Source organism: Canis lupus, chromosome 5 (genome assembly GCF_048164855.1).
Source record: "Canis lupus baileyi chromosome 5, mCanLup2.hap1, whole genome shotgun sequence".
Classification (NCBI taxonomy): domain Eukaryota; kingdom Metazoa; phylum Chordata; class Mammalia; order Carnivora; family Canidae; genus Canis; species Canis lupus.
The window spans coordinates 60,443,782-60,460,949 of record NC_132842.1 but is presented as its reverse complement, the minus strand read 5'-3'; the positions used below and the strand labels follow the sequence as shown (position 1 = coordinate 60,460,949).

General features: G+C 37.4%; 1 protein-coding gene across 1 annotated transcript; it reads right to left on the bottom strand.

The window, feature by feature from the left end:
• Window positions 1-1,735: 1,735 nt before the first annotated feature.
• NUDT21 (nudix hydrolase 21) lies at window positions 1,736-17,001 on the bottom strand. Its single transcript, XM_072827039.1, has 7 exons — window positions 16,806-17,001; window positions 14,066-14,266; window positions 13,144-13,207; window positions 8,888-8,977; window positions 4,571-4,646; window positions 3,557-3,671; window positions 1,736-2,058 (listed from the first exon to the last, which is right to left on the bottom strand). The coding sequence occupies exons 1-7, from the start codon at window positions 16,913-16,915 to the stop codon at window positions 2,037-2,039; spliced, it is 678 nt and encodes a 225-aa protein (XP_072683140.1). The 5' UTR covers window positions 16,916-17,001; the 3' UTR covers window positions 1,736-2,036.
• Between the last annotated feature and the right edge of the window lie 167 nt (window positions 17,002-17,168).

The window sequence follows — 17,168 nt, the reverse complement described above, 5'->3', positions numbered from 1 at the left end:
GTTGTCAATTTTACATTCAAAACCAGACCTTTTTAACATTGTAAAGTTAGGAACCCAGCCACCTTAAATCAAAGGTTTTTCTCACCTGGGCCCCAACATATAGATGACTGACTCAAGCACTTACTGCAAAGTATTGATCAAGAATTCATTTCTAGGTCAAAGCTTGTATTACAAAGAATATGAGTAGCCCAAATCAGATCTCTTTAATTTAAACAGCATTTTATAATATCAAGAAAAAGTCCACCTCATCCCATCCTCCCCAAATGGCAAGTGCTAGTACATCTGAAATGTGGTTACTACAGCTTTACACTTGGATGCCAAAGGCAACCATAGAAGGTGGGCTGGAACAAGCTGTTTCCGTATCTGCCTTCTGCAACCTCGATAAGGCTCAGCTAATCATTGAATTCACCAGTAAAACTACAGTAAGTAATAAATATGCTAATATAAACCACAGGGACAGAATTATTAGCCCTTGAGGGAAGAGAACTATCCACAGAATTAGTGGCTTTTTCAAAGGAAATCACAAGTCATTTTTGGTCCTAGAGTCTGGTGCTCATCTACTATTAAGCATAAGCATGGTCACAATCACTACTTGACATATAACCTTGTGAAGGCTTGACAGGACTTCAGCTAAGTAAACTTGAACCTTTATTCATACAGTTGCTCTTGATCAGATTTTCTCAAGTCTAAATAAGGAAGAATTTACAAAATGCCTTTCAATTCACCCAATATTCAGGAGACCAGGCCTGTGATTGGTATGATGATGATGTAAGAATAATCAAAAGTTCATTTCTGTCAATCTTTTAAAAACTACAGGAATCTCTCTTAAGTAGCTGTATCTTACAAGATCTCCTTTTCATTAAGCCTATAGTCAATATACTTATAAGGCATACATGACATACTTGGACCATTAAGCAATGACACAGCCAGCAAACTCCTTTGCTCCAAGATTCATTTTTTATTCCCCAAAACTTGATCCTAATGTAGCGGTGTTGTTTTAAAGAACTTTTAAATTTTGATATTTTCCCTTCTTAGGCTGACAAAATCCATCCCCTATTCTGTCCTTAGATTTCAGTTGATTCAAATTATTCCAAAATGTTTTTGAAAAGGCTTGTCACTTGCTAAAACCAAATTTTCCTTTCTATAGATATAAACTGAAGTAACCAACTTTGCAATCCAAGAGTTCAAAACCTAACACAGACCCATTTTTAAAAACTTCCTTCACAGATCACATTTTATTAGGGCCCTGAGAATAACTAAAACACATAATTTCTCAACACAATTAATACCCCCATTATATGAAGGAAAAGAGTCTCTCAGTCCGCTCTCAATAGGTCTCTTTTTATATCAATTCCCATAAATTTCCCCAATCTAGCCAATTTGAATGGCTTCCCATATGTTTAAGATCTGTTGCTTGTGAACAAAGGTCTGAATATATCAATATGAAATGTACCAGTCAGTAATATACTGGGAGCTCTGTTGTAGTGTAACTCCAAGTATATGATTTGTTTCAAGAGTTGTACCTTAGGACTCCCATTAAGCAAATCTAATTCCCAAAAGTAAGAGAGGTTCCTCAATCACAATAGCCTAGAACCCAGTCTTGTTGGAGTATAATCCCCAAAAAATGGCATCAAAACAAGGGTCCCAAATACTCGACTGCCTTAAACCTGCCATTGTCTCTTAATACCACCAGTCTAGAAGTGGGAGGGGAAAAAAAAAAACCAGTCCTCACCTGTAAGAATTTTTTACAAGTTTAATGTGGAAAAAAAAATACAAATAGAAAGAAGCTCATATTCTTTAATGTTGTACAAAAAGTAAGAGTAGAACCAAAAGTAAATTAAACATTATCACATTTGTTTACACCACTATCTAGTTCTTCATATTAACTTTACTATTCAAACAACAGAAAGTAGGTAGCAATTTAGGGACTGGGAAAGAGATAAAAACCAAAAGAACTTTTCTACCAGGTTTATTCTACACTGTGTATAGCTGTGCTCACAGAGACGGCTTCTTTTACTTCTCCACTGTGCAGGAATTCAGTTGTATATAAAATTGAACCTGAATTTTAGAAAGAATAATATCTTTATTAAAAACAGCATTATTTGCAAAGTTTCTGTTGGTTTTTGTTTTGTTTTGTTTTGTTTTACCTTAGATGATAAATTTGGAGATTTCTACCCTCCTTTGACATTTTTGGCATTTTCTAAACCAAGATACCCCTTTTCTCTCACCTGTCTCATCTTACACCATTATTAAATAATAGTGTTGTTGAATACTTACAATCAAAAAAGAATTTAAGAGTGTACATTTTGATTAATCATCCACTAACAAGTTCCTTGAGGGAAGGAAAACTTTTATACCTCATTGTATTATGCCACTCAGCACAGTTCCTGATACCTGATAGGCAGTGTTCAAATAAATGAATAATATGACTTTTTCATATCTCATACTTCAACTTTTAACCCATCAACAGACCAAAGAGGAGCCAAAGACAATGTTTGATTAGATTAACAAAACAGAACCAATTTCATGCTCAACAAGCTTTCACAGAAGGCTAAAATCACTATTGGAACTGTTTTCGAACTAATTATTTATTAAGCATTTACCAGGTGCCTGGCACTGTTCTAAGCACTTTGTAGTATGCATTTTTCTCACTTGCTCCTCACAATTCTATGAAGTGGGGACAACTACCCTGATTTACAGGTGAAGAAATAAGCAAACAGGTATAATCATTTGTCCAAGGTCACACTGCCAGAAATTATTAAAGGTGGAATTCAGGGGATCCCTGGGTGGCTCAACGGTTTGGCACCTGCCTTTGGCCCAGGGCATGACCCTAGAGACCCGGGGATCGAGTCCCACATCGGGCTCCCTGCATGGAGCCTGCTTCTCCTTCTGCCTCTTTCTCTCTCTCTCTTTCATGAATAAATAAATTAATTTTTTTTAAAAGGTGGAATTCAAATCCAAACACTGCCTGCAGCATCTGTATTCTTAGCTACTACATTGTTTTCTGATTCCTATCTATATAGGACTCTAAGAACCTCAACCAATATAAGTCAACTTTTCTAAAAAGGCATTTCTTAGATATCTGCCAAAAGCAAAACAAAAAAACAAACTCCAAGAATATAAAATTCAAGACTTAATCCCAAATATCCCAAATGACCTAAATACAGCACATTTCAAAGAGGAAAGAGAACACATTACACCAAGAAATTCAACTCTACACATTTTCATAAAGATAATTCCCCTCATTTTATTATACAGTGCTTATTGCCATGGTACCATCTCTTCTTTGAATGAAGACTTCAAACTTAACAGTGTCAAAAATATCAAATGTGGGGAAGAGCATTCACACAAATACCAGAATGTCATGCTGCAACTTGGAGTCTGGGGATACTTTTAGTCAGTCATTAATATGGCTTGACTGTGAAGTAAGAATCCATCTACGGTCTTAGTTTCCTTAAAGACCAGAATTCTTAACTATCCCTTCTCAAGCAGCTCAGAACATTTTAAATCTGGCAATTTAGATAAATCAGCCACAAAATTGTTCAACTTTCCATACCTGCTCAGAAGCTGAGGGAGACTAGAAATGATGGGTCCATATCCTGGGGCATTGTCATACAATTCAAACAACGGTGCAGCTACAAGCTTGTAATTTTTAGGGACTGCAAACAAGGCTAAAATAAAACAAAACAGTACTCATTTTCTATAATTTCTTACATAATCACTGCTTGCACTTCATTTATATACAGTAATCACCAGTTTTACATTTGAAAAACTTTTGAGAAAAGAGAGAATTCTCTTTAATACATTCTGGTTGTATCTTTCAAGCAAAGTTTAGAGTCCATGTTGTTAACAAGCAAGAGCACCTTGTAAGTGGTGGGAGCAAGGGCAGGACAAAGAACAAGGGGAGCAAGCAGAGAAGAGAAGAGCTTCAGGTTTATATGTTTTGAATTCTATTTTTAAAACTATGACAAGAAATAATTGTGTTAAAATGTACAACAGGCCTAAAGATGGTATTTAAAAAATTAATTCATCTGTCTCCTTCAAAGTTTCAGTTTATCACAATGTGAATTATCAGTACCAGAAGCTGAACAGTTATTTTAAAATACTACAATCTGGTAGTTAGGCTCCAGTTAAATTTACTTTCCTCCCTATAGCATGACTGGCACACCTATAAGAAAAACTAGTTAATTCTGGGACACACCTGGGTGTCTCAGCAGGCTAAGCATCCGACAAACATTTGATACTTGATTTTGGCTCAGACCCCTGCACTCAGTATGGAGTCTTCATAAGATTCTCTCTCCCTCTGCCTCTGCCCTCTCCCTACTCAAGTGTGTGCACACGTGCACTCTCTCTCTCTCTCAAAATAAATTAATCTTTTATTAATAATTTTAAATAATCATAAATCTTTTTAAAAAGACCACTAGTTAATTCTGTATATACATAGTATGTGTTTTTATTTTCACAATAAATCCAAAAATTCAAGGAACTTGGAGAAAACACAAATAAAAGTATTCTTGAAATTACGCTACAAAAGTTTTTAGATTGCTGTTTCAAAAACAAAATAACTTACCTTTCTCTTGAAGTTGAACCAAAAACAACTTCTTATGTTCCTTAGGTTTTGTAATATGTGCAGGAATATATGGATACTAAAAGCACAAAAGAGAAAAATTTGTATTTGCCAAGACATCCCTTATATCTCTATGCCTTTATGTATCAACTTCTCCCATTTCAGACATTAAGATCAAGTATTAACCCTCTGAGACCAAGTTCCTCATAATCCCAACACAATTTTATTTAACATTCATCCTGTGATTTCATTTATTTCTTTATGTTTCTTTCCCAATACAGCATAAACTGTTAGGAGAAACAAAACTCTTTCTAGTCTTCCCTTTATGAGAACCTGGTACTTAACAGATGTTCTAATAGATAAATGCTTAATACAACATAATGGGTAATAAACTATTCAACCATTCACGTCAATTAAATATGTAGTCACAAGATTTACAGCTTGAGGAATGTATTTACAATCCAATGAAGTCTGACGTTAAGTAGCACTTCTAATAAAAGTTGTTTTAAATGAGGTATTTGACAAGACACTCCTCCCCCAACAATGCATGACCCCAACACACATACGAGACACACTCTTCAGGAACACGAGATGAGCTATCTCAGTGAAGAGAGTCACTGATGAGCTAGAAAGAGTCAAGTTGCTTGTAAAAATGGAGAAAATATTTTGGAGAATTTAAGGGATTCTAAAGAGAATTAGAGAGGGGAGGTTGCTACCTCAGAAAGAATTCTAGCATAGCAAACTTGAAAAGTCTGAGACAGCTTACCTCTACCTCCCCACATACATTAGGAAAAATCTACTTTGGCTATGGAAGTTGTATTTGAGGGCTGGGTAATTAAAAAATGCTGAAGATGGATATAAGGGGAGAAGAGGATAAAACAGAGACAGCCAAAAGGAGGAAACATCATCTGCATTTTATGCAAGTGCTTAAACTGAGAAGCGACATGTCCTTCCCAAGACTACACAACTAAGTAGTGACACCAGGATTCAATCTCATCTATTCAACCCTGATCTAACTATAGAAGCCTGTTAATTCCCACTATGCTACCCAATTGGATGGATAGCCCAGTATTCAAGTTAGAATAACTATACACAAGAGCCATCCATAACGTATGATGAATGAAGACAATTGTCCTAGGCTTTGGAGATGCCCTAACACTCATGAAAACCAGGCACACTGGCAATGACAGATAAAAATGTGAGTAGGAGTTCGAAGAACATGGGCTAGAGGACACCTGTGGTTCACATACAACAAAAGCACCCAAACCATGACCAAATCAAAGTGACTGGCATTACCCCAATTTTCTTCTACTCATGACTATATATGTTCCTTTTCTTCTAATCCTATCTTCTCCAGTCTTCATCTTTGGAGGGTTTTTTTTTAAGATTTATTTATTTATTCATTCATTCATTCATTCATTCATGATAGACACACAGAGAGAGAGAGAGAGGCAGAGACACAGGCAGGGGGACAAGCAGGCTCCATGCCGGGAGCCTGACACGGGACCCGATCCCGGGACACCAGGATCGCGCCTCGGGCCAAAGGCAGGCACCAAACCGCTGAGCCACCCAGGAATCCCCTTAGAGTTTTTTTTTTAAACCAACTACATTTTATACAAAAAGCAGATGGTGTTATGCTCTTTTCCCACTGACACATAACCAATACTCCAAGTGTATTAAATAAACACACAACGCTTAGCTACACCCCACACTAGCAGAATCAATCCTAGGATTCAGTCAATTAAGGGAACTGTCTTAGGACTCTGGTAGGAAAGCTGAATGAGAGTATTCAGAAAGTAGCCTGGAAAACTTTTGTGTTAAATTACTGAGCTTCCAATTTGATCAAAGAATGTTCAGGAAACAAAACAAAACAAACAAAAAAAACCCCATTAACAATAACCGTTTTATGTTTGGACCAGGAACTTCACTATTTCCAGGTGAGATTATACTTTCTTAAAGCCAAGACAATTTTCAGGTACTGAGTAATAGCAACAGCTTCCACAGTGCCTTCTCTTCCTATCCTCAGCTACAAGGAAGAAGACAGACATAGTCATCCTTTGCTTGGCTAACATTTTCCATAACTCTTAACCTGAAACATCTTGCTATATATACAAAGAAGCCATCCAAGTCACAGAGCCTTGTCAATAGGATTCAGAATCTGAGGCTCCCATCAGTTAAAGGTAAGCAAATTTGAGTATCAGTACCATTATTAATCATTACAATGGATTAAAACACAAGGAATATATTTAAATCCATGAAGTCATATGACACTCTAAAAGTCACCAAAACAGATGCTTTATGTGCCCCTTATCACCACCCACCTCAGATCTCATCCCCCCCTCAGATTTCAGAGGGCAGTTGTGTTAGAAAGTGCCAGAAAGCTCCCAATTTGCTGCCACTGTCTCACTCTCTGCTTTTCAGCCTCAAAGCATTTCCAATGCCCCCAGAAAATCAGTCCTCAGACTCAACATGACAGTGCAAGGGAGTTAATACAACCCTCATCCAATGGAGTAGGAGTCTCCAGCCTTCCACTCTTCTGATGGAACAATTTTAAGGTAGATTCCCCATGGTTTCTCACAGTCCTTAGCAGGATCAATCCAATTGCCCATAGCTGTAATAAAATCAATTATGTGCCTTGCCTTCCCTTCCTTTCTTCCCTCCCTCCCTTCCTTTCTTTCTTTTGACTACTGCTGTTTCTCGTCTCCCTCTCCTATCAGTCTTGTTAGTCTACTACCTTCTGGGATCACTTCCCAAACTGTCTATACCCAAGACTTTGTCTTATTCTTTCTTTTGAATAAAGTCTTTGGAGGATGCTAATAAATTAATTGATTCTTCTGAAAAGACGTATATGTTCTTCCTACACAAATTGTACCTCAGGGTAATCCAATTGGTTGATGAGAGAAGTTTCCCTTAATAAAAAGATCACAACCCTAATGAATTAATAAACCTAAGAAACTATTATCAATGAGCTGCTAACATTACAAAAATAGACAACCAGACATTATAAAACTTCTAACGGAAGTGCAGGATACCATCTGTGAGGGCCATCCTCCAAGATGACTCCCAATGGCTCCTGTCTCCTGGTATCCACACACCTTTGTGTAGTCCCCTCCCACTATGTACAATGTTGGCCTGTGTGACCAAGCAGAAGTGATGGTATGTCACTGCCAAGATTAGGTTATACAGACCACAGCTTCCTACGTGGGCATACTCTGTCTCACTAGGATCACGTCTCTATCTTGGATCTCAAGCTCTAGGAGAAGCCAGCTGCCTTACTGGGAATCACCCTGTGGAGACAGTCTCACAGTAAAGGAGAGAGGCCTCCGGTCAACACCAGACAAGGAAATGAAGCCTTCAGTTTGACAGTGCAGGAAGAGAGGCCTGCTAACAAACACATGTGTGAACCCGGGATGGAATCCTTCAGCTCCAGTCCAGCCTTGAGGTGACACAATCGCAGGTGACAGCCTAACCATAACTTCATGACACACCATGAGCCAGAACTACCCAGCTAGACAGCTCCCAGATGCCTGACCCTGAGAAATGAAGATAACCAATGTCTGCTGTTTTAAGTTACCCACTTAGTTGGGGGTAATTATTATGCAGCAATAGATAAACAATATATCCCTATGGTGATCCTTATACTCCTCCACCAGCCAAATCTAGTCTCTTGATCTAACTACCAATTTATAGGACAGAAGCCAAAGAACTCCATGTTCAATGACAACAGGCAGATGCAATCAGCAATGGGAACACAAAGGACTTTAGCTTGTTTTCATGAACAAATAAATTACAAGGAAAACAAAAAGAGAATTAGGAAGCCAACCAGCCAAGAGACTTAAGAGACTATCCTAATTTAAACAAATAAGAAAACAAAAATAAAACTTATACTAGTCAGAGATATACATAATTAATGATATATTATGATGATTTTAGTGTGAGAATGTGTACTGTGTTATATCTTTAAAGAGATCCTTATGTTCTAGAGATGCACACTGAAATATTTACATTTAACATGATGCCTAGGATTTGCTCCAGAATATTCCAAGGTGAGGGCAAGGGAAAAGGAGTGGCAGGTGAAGTCTGACCACAAGTTGCTGTCTGTTGAAGATGGATGACAGATAATGGGATTCATGTACTTTTACTATTTCCGCTTTTTTATGTGTTAAATTTTCCTTTAAAAGAAAACAACGCTTAGCTTTTTTATTTTTTATCTAAATGAATGAGAGAGAAAGTCAAATTCTACCATACTCTTTTCAAAAGGCTGGAATTAAAGTATTTTTCTACTTTCCCAAATGCTGGCAAATATAAATGAGCACTGACCTGAGGAGGTTCAAAGTTTGGTCTCCACCAGTTACCAATGCAGTCATCAATGACCCAGTCTTGCAGGACTCCATCTTGACGACCCAGTATCTGCCCAAAAGAAATAATACAGCTAGTAAACAACTAAATATACCTACCCTTCAATATCCTTCTTTTGTGAAGATAGATTTCCTCTTCATAATTTTTTGTCTATTACTATCTGTGTTACTTGGCCCAAGACATAACTATTAGTTCCAAAATGGCAATCTAGCGTCGACATAACTATATAGGACCAACAAATCTATTGTTATGCCCTGGCCTCACATGAAAAACCAAAGGTGACCAGCTACTCATATTGCCTAATGCCATACATAAAATAGTTTTTCTAGAATCAAGCTGTAGCTTGTGTAAATCACCAACTAACTAAATTATAGAAAAAAACGGTTTCACTTTTATAAATCTGTATAGCATAATATTAAACTTATTTTAATCAAAATTTTACTCTATATGCTTTAATTGGTAAAACATGGTTCTGCAAGGTTTATGAGAAACAGCAGTTCCCTGACCCACTTTCCCCATTTCCATTGACTACTACTTTCAACTCTTAGTGGTTTTCCCCATACTCATCTCTATTTTTACAAGCATTCCCGTTTTTAAATAAACTGATTTAGTTTCAGAAAGTTGCTAAAGGGGAGGTAAAAGGAGGTGGGCTGCAATTGGAGGGATAAGCTAAATGGGTGATGGGTATTAAGGAGGGCACTTGTGATGCACACTGGGTATTATACATAAATGATGAATAACTAAATTCTACTCCTAAAACTATAAACACTGTATATTAACTAACTAGAATTTAAATAAAAATTTGAAACAAACAAAAAACCAAACTGTTTTAGTTTTAGATTTACAGAAAAAATGCAAAGATGGTACAGATTTCCTATGTATTCCACATCCAGTTTCCCGTATTAACATCTTACATTACCACAGCACATTTGTCACAACTAATGAATGAACCAATACTGCTACTTTATTTTTAACCAAAAGTACATACTTTATTCAGATATTCTTAGTTTTTAACTAATATACTTTTCCAGGCCCAGAATCTCCTATAGGCTACTACAAAAAATTTAGTTGTAATTTTTTCTGTAGACTGTGTAACAGTTTCTTAGATTCCCTGTTTTTGATAATTTTCAGTTTTGAGGAATACTAATCAGATATTTTGTAACAAACCCCTCAATTAGACTGGGATTATGAATTCTGGGGAGTCTGGAGTGGAAGACCACCAAGTACCACTGTGAAGTACCACTCTCATCATATCATGTTGAGGGCACATTATATGAACATAGCTTTTCACTGATCTTAACCTTGATCATCTGGCTGAGGTATTATTTATCAGGTTTTTCCATTATAATTACACTTTTAATGTATTTTTTTATCATTTCTTGATTACATTTTCATAAACCTAAAGAAAAAAGCAATTAACACCCTCTACTATGGGTGAGAATTTGAATTTTAAAACCATATCCTCCATTTTTTACTTTCTCTTCTACCATCCTCCTATTATCAATACTCGATTAAGTCTACATGTGGTATTTAAGTTATGACCAGGTGACTCAGACATACCAGAGTGTTTAATAAACTATAACTGCATTTTCTTACAACTATTCTTTTATTTTTTATTTTTATTCTTTTCTTTTAGAGTTAACAACTGTTTCATTCGAATTTCATTCACTATCACTATCTCATGTCCACATTTGTCCCAGAACTTAAATTTCTTTTCAATTCAAATGTCAAGTATTCTGTCAATTTCATTTTTTTCCCCCTAAGGGACACTTTCTATAATCATCCTCCAGTCTGTACATGCTCTCAGCTCTGCCTGGGAACTGGAATCCTAGGGCTTTCCTTTGCCTCCCTCCTGTGTTGTTAGATCCTTTGTATACTCTGAATCTCTTATCTTCTGACTTTTTTCTTTCATTTTGGTGGTGAATACCCCCCCCCCCCCCCGGTAGCTTCCTGAGAAAAGGTATAAGAGATATATTTCTAGAAACTCTATGTCTGGAAATAATTTTACCTGCACTTGATTTACGGTTTGATAAGACGGAAAATTCTATGACAGAAATCATGTTCTCTCAGAATTAATGAAGGCATGTTCCAAGACCTTTTAACTTCCAGTTTTATATCTAGAAAGTCAGTATCATTTCTGACTTTGATGCTTTGTATCTAACTTCATGTCTGCCCTCTTCTCTCTAACTCTGGAACCAGTTTTTAGGATCTGGTCTTTAGTGATTTAAACTTACTGATTTAAACTTCTAACATTCATTATAGAGAGCAGGCCGATAGGTCTTTCGATCTGAAAACTCATGCTTTTTAAGTTTGGGCAATTTTCTTGAATTATTGCTTTGATATTCTTTCTCTCACTATCTATAATCTATTTTGGTCCTTCTAGAATGATCCACTAATTTTCTTTTTTTTCACCTGTTTTACCTTTTCATCCTACTTTCTAGATTTCCTCAAGTCAATCTTTTAATCCTCTACTGAATGTTTTGTTTCTAACATTTTTTTTAATACTCATGGGTTCTTTCTTATTGGCTGAATAGTCCTTTTTACAGCCCAATTTCTTTCATCACACCAAGAATATTAATCGTGATTTTACGGATTGCTGAATTTTGTTTCTGTTGAATTCCACTTCTTTTTGTCTTTTTCTTGTTAAGATACTTTCTCCAAAAGCCTGGCTCACAATTAAGGGTAAAGCAGTAAGATGCTCAGCTGTCACCTCTGAGTGATAGGACCACACTATACTTTGGGAAGATTCCCAATTATGATCATCTGGAGAGGGGATTTTTGGACTGGTCACTTTCTCCAGAAACAAAACCTCCAGCCGTCAGCCTGGGGTATATAGGCCTACTTGTCACAGTTCTATCAGAGTAGTAGAAGTCTCACTATTCAGGATGTAAACTCTCATGTATTCTCATCCCTTCTACTTCTTCATTCTTCATGTTCTCTGAGTCAATCTCTACTAACACTCGATCACCAGCCAGTCTTTAACTGGAAGACAATCTAGACATAGAAATACAGACTGTCAATCAATCCAGTTTCTAGTCCATGCATGCCCCGTTTCATGGGCACCTGGCACTTCCAATTCCTTAGCTCTTCTGGCATTATACAGTGCTAGGTCCTGGACTACCCTCCTGCTGGGCTGAGGTTTCTGCTAAGTCAGATGTGATTTGCCCATCTGTTTTCTAGCTTCTAAAAATCCTTTTTTTGTAATTTGTCGCATCTTATACTCCTTCAATCCCACTGAATTTCTATCTTTTAAAAACCCCTTTACTTCCTTTTTGGCAGATTCTTGAGAAGCAGCTGAGTTAAGCAAGTAAGTTCAATCAACCACATGTAAATGGAAGTACAAGCACAGCACAATATTTAGAAGTTATAAGGTACTTAAAAAAATACTGGAAATTGAATTTAAGTTTAAAAATATGAAAAAAATACTGAAAAGATAAACCAATATGTCAAAGTAGCAGAATTGCAGGTGATTTTAGTTTTGTTTCTCCTCCTGCTTTTCTGTATTTGCCAAGGGTTTTGTACACAATGTGTGTTAGTTTTGTAATTAAAGAGGGAAGGATTTGTGCTAAAAAAGAAAAATAATAATACAAACAACCTGCAATCTCAAAACCTCAGGCATCTATGCATTTGGCCTCAAGTCTTTAGAGACATACATTACAGTGACTTTTAAAAGGTAGTACAATTTGCATAAAGCCTAAAAGATATGTGCAAAAATGAAGAGGTATTAAAAGGAATCAGTCTTGCCAAAACCCCATAGCAGCCTACACCGCAACAAAATTAAAGTACATTCCAATCTCCAGCTCCATGACATAGATGTAAATATCAAGCAAGTTACTTGAACTCTCTGTGCCCAGTATCCCAAACGGTAAATTGGGACTAATAACAGTACTTCTCCCTAGGGCTGTTGTGATAGTTGAAGGAGCTACTGCCTGTAAAGCACTCAGAACAGTGCCTAGTACAGTAAGTACTCAATGAATGTTGGCTTTTATTAACCATTATTGTTACACCAACACTTCAATGTAAAAAAAGGTTAAGTACAAGTTCAAACTGCAGAAAATAAACATAGTACTAACACTTTGTTCTTAAGTTTTATTTATTGAAAACTAGTCAAAATAAATTTAAAAAATAAAAAGATAAAAAGCCTAGTTATCCATTCAGTTGTTGCATGTTCAGATAGGCAAGGATAAAACCGCCAAAGTGGTTAAATGGAGAAATACCTCGGTCATTAAGCGTTTTAGTCCTTCAACTTCATCTTCTCCTGGGTTAAGCTCACCACCAGGTCTGTATAAAGGTTAAGAATTTCAGCTTTCAACTTAATACAATTTTAGGATAACAGGAACAAGACAATAATAGTCATCTCTATCATGTAACTGAATAACACATATTTCAATGTCACATAAGGCAATCAAACAAACAAATGTCAAAGGGAGGGGGAAGAATGTACTAGAAAGTTGAATTCATAATATTACTTCACCAGACTAACCATACACAAACCTTAGTTTTAAACAAACAAGATAAGTAACGTAACAATTTCTGTCACCAGTCTATCCCAATCTTTTCTCTCTGGAAGGTGCCTGGTCATAATGGATTCTAGAAATGCCCAAAGAAGCAATAGACCACATTCTTTAGGTCTGAAGAATGAGACATTCCTCAAGAATTTCAATCTAAGGACTTGAGTCCTCTCTTTGTGGTACACATAATCTGGTCAAACAACTATGCACTACATGTATAATATGGAGGTATGTATGAGTTTAAATGATAAAAATAAACAGTTACCTATAAAAATGTAAGTTATTTTAAGAATGGGAAACACCATTCATCCTAAGAAAGAAATACCAATTGTTCTTAATAATGCTACAATGACATTTAGAAACTGAAGTTGGACTAATTTGCTTCATGGGGTTTCTATCAGGCTCAGTTACTAACAACAAATACAGAAACATGCAGATTGCCAGTTAGGCACTAAATGAGCACTATGCTGGAGAAAAAAAAGGACTTATGATTTTCTCTTTCTAAAGACTCCATTAACAGCAGTGTTTATAGAAATAAACGACTAAAATCTGAAATTGTCTTCCAAACCTGCATAAAACAGCAATCCTATTAAAAGTTGTCTAGCTGTTAATTTCCAGTGACACTTACAATTTGAAGAAAGTTGTTCCCAGTTGTAGCAGTAACACATGTGGTAGCCGGTGCTCATGTACAATCAGAACCCCTTCTACAGTTCTTCTCATTCCAATTTTATCAAATTCCTCCCTCATGCGCTGAAATCTGGCTGCAACAGAGCTGTCCTTCTCATAGAGGGGCTCTTTTGTACCAAAAGTATAATTGGTAAGAGGGTACCTGTGATCCAAAACAAATATCTAACATGAGAACCGAAGACCATAATTTACCAAGACAGATACCAACTACATGTAAGAAACCATGGTAAAAAAAAAAAAAAAAAATGCACATAATGTACTCAGAGACACACATTTTGTCCAAAGTTACACAACTAGTTAATGCAACAACAGAGATTAGAATCCAGCTCTTTGGACAGAGCTTCCATTACATCAAACTGCTACATTACACATTAGTTTTCAAGTATAGATAATACCACCCTTAAGGCCCTCAAATGCTTAGATAAGTGGCTATCTTATTATTATTATTATCTGGTAATCCTCTGGTTTTAGATCACGGCTGCTAGACTAACACTGCCAACCTGGCTAATGCCTAATGCCCCCTCGGGTTCTTCTCACCTAATCAGAAAGTCTATTAATTATGGGTGCTAAAGACTAATCTTTTTCTACAAGGTGAGCCACCACCTTCCATCATCTCTTCAGTTATTTTTCTCCCAACTATCCTCAGACTTTTCTAGCACAATCCTTTCCTCCTCAGATGAACTTTTCTTTGCTCTCTAAATAAACCTTAACTTTCTGCATGTATTCTGTCCAGTATCTTTATTCTTCCCTTCTTGTCATTCAAATCCTTTGCCCACCATATCTAATCTGAATATTTTCTCCTCCTTTATCAAGAATTCAGAAATAGCTCACATTAAGACAGCTTTCATGTTGCCAGTAAAAATCAAATTTTTCCTTATAGCTAAAAATCCCATATTTATATTTAATCACACATACCACCTTGTAACCCCCCAATCATAACCCTTACGATAAGAGTTGATTATAAGTCTTTGAGTAAGAACACTTTGACACCTGCCTATCCACTATTAAAATGACTTAACATTAAAAGCCAACAACTATATAATTAATCCACTTAGCTATTTTTAAAAGAGAAGTAAATCAAGGTTGTCAAAACTTAACACGAAGGCCAGATTCTAGGCACGAATGAAGCAGCTCGAAAATAACTAACATATACCATTTCCAGGATGCTTTAAAGAATTTAAGGATTTTCCCAGTACATCCAACGCTGAAATCTGACACATCACTAGCAGCAACAATTTCACACAGTACTATGTGCCAGGCAATTTTTTATGTATTAGCATATTGTTCTTACAACTTGAGTTAGAATTAAGAATAGCTGTATGTATCTATACTGCAAAGCCAGCTCTCATATTGATAAAGAGATGCCATCAAAATGAGATGTAAGAATGTTCAGATATGAAATCAGAGTGCCAGCTGAGGCGTGCATTTTATTCCCATCACACTGTGAGCTAACTTTGAAAAGCACAGAGTACCTTAACTTCCTCACCACTGCACATCCAGCGTTATGCCCAGTGCTTGGTACAAAGTAGGCATTCATGCAGTACTTCCCAAAAGAAAGTACAGTAGGGGAGAAAGGACTTGTTTTCAAGTTAGGTTATGATTCACCCAGATGAACTGAGTTAACAACAGTGATTTTTCTTTTTTTTTTTTTTTCTGAATGCTGTAGTTATACAGAGAGGAAATGTTCTGTAAATTGATCAACCCATAACTTTAATGGACCAAAAATAAAAACATTTCACCAAATTAATTCTACATAGTAACTTGATACAAATCGATCCAATAATGAAGTTAAATCAAGGGAAACCCACAAGCCCTAGTTCTAATTAGCACTCAAAGTAATCTTTGCTGTGCTGTCACATTTTTAAAAAAGCATTTTCTTTTTCTGCTTCGTGGAAATCTTATGAAGATGTTTTAAAGAAGAGACATGAAATTAAACTGGTATTATGTTAATGTAATAGCTAGAGATACTAACTTGTATATACGCATGTATCTAGCTACCAGATTTCATAAACTCTACATTTTTATTATCTAAATTTCCACGCCAGCACCTGTTTTGCCAAATAAAGCATAAAAACAACCATCTCTTCGATTTCAAATCGCTTCTGAAGGGGAAAGGTTCATTTACTTGAAAGTAAAATAGAGTGACATCAAAAGTTTCTCATGGAAACACCAGATCAGTAAACCCCTGCACCTTTTAAACACCGACCAGCATAAACTGGCCACTTTCTTCCAACAAGGTCAGCACCACGGTGCCTCACAAACTCTCAGAAATGATTTGGGGGGGGGGGGGAGCAGCAGCAGCATAATGACAGTCTCTTGAGCAAGGCAGAGCCCCAATGCCAATTACCTGACGCAGCGAGACAACTTTTGAGAGTGGCATCGAAATACAGTAGCTTGAAGGGTTCGAACAGAAAAGTATTGAAAATAAAGCTCCAGCCCTCAAGGGGTTCTCTGGGGCTACGCTGGTCCCCTTCCGGTCGGAATGGAAGCCCAAGGGTGGCAGTCTCCACCCCCCTCGCTGGGGTGCCCGGCGGCCGTCGCTGGGCCGGAGAAGACGGGAATGCACAGGGTAAGCCGGACAGCCCCGAGAACTTGGGTCAAATGTGGTGTATTCTGGAGCTCAAATACCAACCAACTAAGCCGTCACGAGGGGAGAAACAAACCGAAAAACCTAGACCTACCTGTGATAGCTAGCTCTCGAAAGCTCACTGCTACAGCAAAGTGAGAGCTGCAAACACGATACGTGGTACCATTCATACCAGATAAAAATACACACGCGATGTGAAAACATAAACGCGGGGCAGAAAGAACAGCTCCGCAGCTGGTTCTCTCTGCAGACGTGGGGAAGGGGCGGGTCCAAAGCAGACCTGGGATTTTCCCGGAATGACTGAATCCAGGGGCACGGGGGCCAACCTTATTCTACGGGAAGGGAACCCCCCCCCCCTCCGGAGCAGGCCCGGGAGGCGGCCCGTGGGGACCCAGGAAGGCGCGCGTCTGGAGCGGAGCGGCGGCGGCGGGGAGGCGGGGAGCCCGCCGGGGGCGCG